Genomic DNA, 6294 nt, shown 5'->3' with positions numbered 1-6294 from the left:
TTTGCCAGCCACCTGTCCTGTTCCAGGGAAACTTCGTGTGTGATCCTTGCACTTGTGTCCATGGTGTTAGGGTTCTTTGGGGTGGTCACCCTGGTCGTCGCGATCTGTCCAGTAGACTTGTTGCCTGAAATTTGCTGGAGATGCTTGATTTCGATTTTCAGGCAGAACTCGAAATAGTCCATCCAGGAGGTTGGAATCTTCGAGGGGTCTAGAGTCTCTGTTACCGACATGACCATTTGGATATGAGTTGACCATTGTTCCCTGATCTTGACGATTAAATCCTCATCGGACTATCCTGATTCAGGGGCATAAGCCCTGAAGTTCTCTGCGAAGGCAATCATCATCTTGTGGTGGATCGCGCAGTGTGCATCTAACAGTGATTGTGTCATGCGCTTGGAGTCAAGTGTCTTGTATGCCATTTCCAGTTTTCAGGTGTATTCTGCCCATGTGTCAACATTTTGTCTGGAGGCGAGCTTGATTGCATACTCCTTCATGTACAGAGCAGCTCCTCCTTCCAGATGCACGTTGGCCTGCCAAATCTTGTCTTTGTCATCTGTGAAGTGATTGTAATCGAGCCATATGAGAAGGTTGGTGAACCAGGTCTCGAAGTTTTTCGATGATTTCCTTCCCGAATACTTGGGAGGGTCTGGAAGCTTGATTCGGTGGGGCGATTGACTGGATTGGCCGGCTGGTTGTTGGATACCTGTGAGGGGCGCATTGATTATAGCATTGTTGAGCTGAGATTCCAGCCCAACGATATAGGTCGTGGTCTTTTTCTGTGCCTCCTTCAGGGTGACCATGTTGCTGTAAAGGGGTGTCCATCTGGCCCTTTACTTCGTCCTTGTAATCTTCGAAGTCCTTGCAGATTGCTTGGGCTTCGGCCATCAGACTGTTGTTCGACTTGATGAGCCGTTCATTATCAGTGGAGAGGGTGCCGATCTGGGCTCTTGCAACTTTTAGCTGGTCTCGTGTTTCCACTGCCATTATTTCGACGTGAATGCAAGCCAGTATCTCTTCTTCCAATGAGGCTACCGTGCGCTCATGACGTTCATCCATCTTTTGATGTAGTGCTTCATAGGAGCTCACAACATCCCTCATGATGAACGCTCGCACCACATTCATTACCCATTCCTTGACATCGTTTGGAACAGTGGTGGGTGCGGCGGCATTGGTGGCGTCCTCAATCGTGTCATAAGAGATCCCTTGCCATTCCCAAGTCTGAGGTGTGGTGAATTCTAGCAGGGTGGTGGGCGATGGGTTTCTGACTACTCCCGATGCCTTGGGTGTGCTGCTCGTATGTGGTTCTTCTGCAGGTGCAGCTGGTCCTGCTTCGGATGACGTGGAAGTGGCCTGGCTCCTCCAGAGTTCAGTAGGCTCGCTCATGGTGTGCCCTTCTGGGAACGCAACACCGCCAAGGTTGTATTGAGACATTGGGATCGATGTTGAAGATAGTGGAAATGAAGTGATGGACAATGTGTGAATCGATTCTTGGTCTTAGCCTTGTGATGATGTTTCTTAGAAGGGGACCTCGGGATCTTCCTCGATGAGTTCTTCTTCTGCTAGTTCCTCTCATAAGGATTCTGCTTGGTTGTGCCAATACTCTCACTCTTCTTCGAAGTCAGGGATGAGGCGGAATGGTGCCGAGTAGGTGGTGTAAGTGTGTACTTGTACCGTGTAATGGTATAGTACTTGTTGCCAGTTGGTGACGAGAGGTTGATAAATGAAGTATGCAGTGCAGATGACTGTGAGTTATTCCTGCACTGAGCGATAGAAGTCCATGATGTAGTTTTCGTATATAAAGCTGATTGTGTATCTCAGCATGAAACTATGTGGTGATACAAAGGTATTTACTGGTCCTAGTAAGGCCAGTAGCACGACTCCTTCTCGAACCTTACAATATCGTGTCCTACATGCTCCTGCTCTTTATTGATTCCTTTGAACGAAATCTTCCCTAGTCCTACACAAAGCTTGATAGCGATGTGTCTATCGACAAATGTGAAGTTGTCGCCTCGTCCAATCCTCTCATTCAAAGCTCCTAAGTGTCGCAGAATATGATCGCGACACTGAATTTGTGCTTCTGTGAACTTGGCAGCGATGTGGGGCTGCTGCAAAACTTTGTACCACTGAATAGTGGCATATACGGTCGGCGCGATGTTTTCTGGAAGCGTGCCTTTGGGGTCCTCATGGATCCCGTGAGGGTGGTAGCTCTTAGAGAGTGTGAAGGTGAGTACGGCAGTGGCGTTGTCGTTAGACCACCAGTAAGGTTTGTAAATAGGAACAGATGGGTCAGATGCGTCTTCTGAAATTGCTTCAGCCCACGAGCTGACCTTGGTGCACAGCTTCTGTAGTTCTGAGCGGGGGGGGGGCTCATTGGGTTTGGCTCAGAGTAGGTTGCTCACTGTTAGACGACGAGTGCAGTTAGGATGAGGATGGTAAGGGTGATATCGTCCGTTGGGCGGAACGATACTGTTGTGCACTTGAGATGCTTTACCGGTCGATGCAGCGCTGTTCCTTTTGAAGAAAGGAAGTGGCTTAGGCAGTAGAGGTGAAGTGGAATGGTATGAAGGAAGTGGTGTGGAAAAAGCCCTGCCCTGGGCGGATGTGTCTCTGGGTGAAAATGCGCGGCTATCAGTGTTAGACACTTGGTAGGGGCGTAAAAGGTCAGTCTTATTCTAATGTCATGGCACGCTGATGACAAAGATAGACAACCAAGACTAAAGTCCCCTTGAGGGTCTTCTGGTAAAAGCCAACAGCGACGAGCTGTGGCGATACAACATGCCCACTGACGAGGCCCAGTTGCTAGTCGCAGAAAAAGACTTACTGGTGAGACAAGGGGTGTGATCACAAAGGTGAGGATGAATACAGATGTATAGCACACTGAGAGTGTCTGGTAAGACCTCTCTGTGATGGTAGTGGAGGACGAAGGAGAATAAGACTGAGGTCTCCTCCTCGTCTCGCTGGTCCTTATGTATATGATTGTCTAGCTACTGTATAGTACTACATAAGTGAGTCACACGCTGTGCTACTGGACTGTGCTACAATCGTACGACATGTCCCAATTATCCTGATTGGCTGCCTAATAATATTCCGTGGAGACGGAGCTCCTCTTGATCATGCAATATGGCGTCATGGTGATTGTGACATATGACACAATGCCGAGGGGCTCGGTGTCACGTGACAATGCCGAGAGAGATCTGAGATCATGTGACTAGATGCATCATTATCTTATCTCATTAGGTCACGTGATTCTTTGTACGACGCGAAATGATGAAAAATGATATGCTTCTAATAGCATGTGTTCCTATAATGACTTGTCAGATAAAAACTGTGACAATTGCATCATGCAAATATGCTCCGCCCATCTATCCTCAAAGGAGAGTGCTTCTGATATCTGCACACTGGCAGACGCATTCCTTGTAAAGTCTGTCTATGACAACTTCAATGCTGCTGCAATCAAAAACATGACACCAGGAGTCAAAAATGCAAAAGAGAGCCTCTCACATCTCACAGCTTCGGACTCAGTCACTCAACCATGGTGTCACCCTCAATGATCTGCACTGCTCTAGATAACCATGGAAATCCTCACCATTGAATCATGCTGTTGAGTGCTGTTTATTGATGCCTTGCCGTAGCAGGACTCTTGTAACCACTGTTATCAATGAATGTTAGAGTTGCCAGAAATTTATTACAGGCGCCTATCAATAATCTATTTTCTGGCCTTGCTGACTGCCAATTGCAGAAGGTCGGCCTCTGACCTCCGTTATTTACACATATTTTCTCTCAGCCGCTATAGGGAGTTGGAGGGGAATAAGAGTCGATAGTTCGAAATTAGTGATCACATCATGATTGAGCACATGGCTGATCGGTCTAGGATGTGGCACTGTATCCCTCCTTAGGATGGGGGCCCCCCACACTTCTGAAAGTGAGATGGGGAGGAGCCTGGATTGCCACACCAGTCGAGATCAATAATAATAATCCCGTAGCACAGCATGCATACCAATATTTTTCCGCTGAAGAAATGGTGAAAATATAGTAAAAGAATATAAAGCCCTGCTTTGGAAAATGTTAAAAACTATTATGTAAATTGCTTCATATTTGGGTAGTATATACCCATATATAGCAATTTAATGATGCAGGAAGCTTCACCATTTTTCCAAATCAAAGCTTACTATGTTTTCAGAGTTTCTTTACTGTTTTCCAATGGAAAAATGTTGCTATGCACGCTGTGTAGCCTCCCGTAGCTATCGAAAAATAAGCCACTATGAGCAAACATTGCCAAACAATGTACAGGGAAATAAGTACCTTCACACCTTCCGCCAACATCGGCTTCGGACGATACAAATTCAACACAGACAAAGCCAGGCCATGGAGACACCTGGAGAAGCGTGCAAGTGGCTGATATACTTATTGTTATGCATCGCGGCCGACGCCTTGGACACGATCTTGTCCGTTGTTGCTTCAAACAGCAGGCCCAAACCGCATGTACTCGTGAGTGAACACCATCAGCATGCGTGAGTCTCTACCTTTGCTAATGCAAGAGTGCCATCATAGCCTTCAGATGTAGACGAACTGAGTGACAACCAGATTCTCGAGCTCACGCAAAAGGCATCGAAACTTCATTCAAGTTCTGCCATCTTCCGGATAACGCCACACACAGTGGCGAAAGCATCGCAGGACCTCGATGAAGATGCTGCTGATGCGTCGGAAGCAAATGCCCTCACACTCGTGTTCGCAAAGACGAAGATCCCCGTTCCGCGAGTTCGTCGCGTCGTAAAGCGGAAGTGGGATCACCTCATTGTCATGGATTATGTCAGGGGTTCAACTCTGGCTGAAATCTGGTCAAATTTATCCATACGGAAGAAGATCTGTGTCGCTTTCATCTTGCGCCGCTATGTCCGTCAGCTACATTGTCTGAAGGCATCTCCTACCACGCCTCCAGGACCGCTCAGTGTGCAAGGACCACGGATTTGTGAATCGCCCATTTTTGGTCAGGTCCGATCGCACCGTGGACCATTCGCATCGTACGCGGAGCTATCGGCCTTCTTCAAAAAACGGTGCAAAATGACATTGGACTCGAACCAAGTTCCTGAAGACGATCCGTCGAGGAAAGAGTCATTCGATGATTCCTCACCACTCGTTCTTACACACCAAGATATCAATCCTCGGAACATCATCGCAGGCGAAGATGGTCGACTTTGGATGATCGACTGGGCATGGGCAGGATACTATCCACCTTGGTTCGAGTATGTAGCAATGCAGAGACAGAAGAAGAACGAGGAATATATTGGATTCAAGGATCATTTCTGGGAGAATTTGATTCCTTTTGTCTGTGGACCATACTTCAGACAGGAAAAGTGGCTGTTGAGGATGTCGCGAGGGCTGTACTTTAAATAAAGATTGAGATGAATATTACTGTAATGGAGAGGCTATGGTGATTCGTACGGCACACATGCTTGCAGTGATGTCGTCGGCCGTGATGGCATCTGCCTCTCGTCTCTCTCTCGTCGTCTCGCTTTCATCTTCTCGACGATGCTCGCGTTTGCATGCATGAACGATTCATTTATAACCTCAGCGCGTGCAGGTCAAGTGACATTCAGCACATCCAGTGCGGACGATCGTTGCCTGCATATGCATGACCACAGCTCCAACTTCCATGCATGCCCCAGTTGCTATTCGCGGCTGTATCAGCGCGACCCACGAGCGGAGTGAAGTCGCTCGTGAGGGTACAATAATGCTTTAAGGGAATGCTGTGGTAATTGCCATTGGACGATATCAACCCTCCTTTGTAAGTCGGGGTCTGCCGTAGTTCGTTTGCAGCATCTCACGGTGGCTGTAGTCTCGCATCCCCGGGTGGGCAGATGAGGCAATTCCTTCAACCTCCACGGGCTTCGGATATCCATGGCTGCGGAGTAGGCAGAAGATGAATTGCGACTCTTCGACCATAGATGACGCGGCCACAATGCAATACTGTCTCTGTTCAAGACTTTGACGCAGGAACGAGAGACCTGCAACCATTAGCATCTCAGATCGGGACGACGAAAAGTGCACGCTATTATCAGCCATCGACCCAAGATGCTACGACCATGCCATCGATCCCACTGCAGAAACGAAGACGTTTGTTCGTATTGCAAATACTTTCAAAGTGTGGCGTTTGCAACACTGCCAAAATTTGTCAAATGCATGAACGATCGCAAATGTCCACATGCCCGTGGTGAACGAGTACTTGACGAGTGCGTGATGCCGTCGCGCACGGATGTGCCAGCAAGTCACCTGCGCAGAACGCGGATCCCCCTG

At 48.0% G+C, this 6294-nt stretch overlaps 2 protein-coding genes across 2 annotated transcripts; one reads left to right on the top strand and one right to left on the bottom strand.

The window, feature by feature from the left end:
* Window positions 1-428: 428 nt before the first annotated feature.
* Window positions 429-1431, bottom strand: LAESUDRAFT_763322 (uncharacterized protein; the record flags this gene model as incomplete). The annotated part of the gene is made up of 2 exons (XM_040913235.1): window positions 429-776; window positions 835-1431. 2 exons carry the CDS (start codon window positions 1429-1431, stop codon window positions 429-431), a joined length of 945 nt encoding a protein of 314 aa, XP_040759623.1.
* Window positions 1432-4365: 2934 nt separating this feature from the next.
* Window positions 4366-5394, top strand: LAESUDRAFT_763321 (uncharacterized protein; the record flags this gene model as incomplete). The annotated part of the gene is made up of 2 exons (XM_040913234.1): window positions 4366-4488; window positions 4552-5394. The coding sequence occupies 2 exons, from the start codon at window positions 4366-4368 to the stop codon at window positions 5392-5394; spliced, it is 966 nt and encodes a 321-aa protein (XP_040759622.1).
* Between the last annotated feature and the right edge of the window lie 900 nt (window positions 5395-6294).

Source organism: Laetiporus sulphureus, assembly GCF_001632365.1.
Source record: "Laetiporus sulphureus 93-53 unplaced genomic scaffold LAESUscaffold_54, whole genome shotgun sequence".
Lineage (NCBI taxonomy): Eukaryota > Fungi > Basidiomycota > Agaricomycetes > Polyporales > Laetiporaceae > Laetiporus > Laetiporus sulphureus.
The sequence above is the reverse complement of the archived record's forward strand: the minus strand, read 5'-3'. Positions and strand labels throughout refer to the sequence as shown.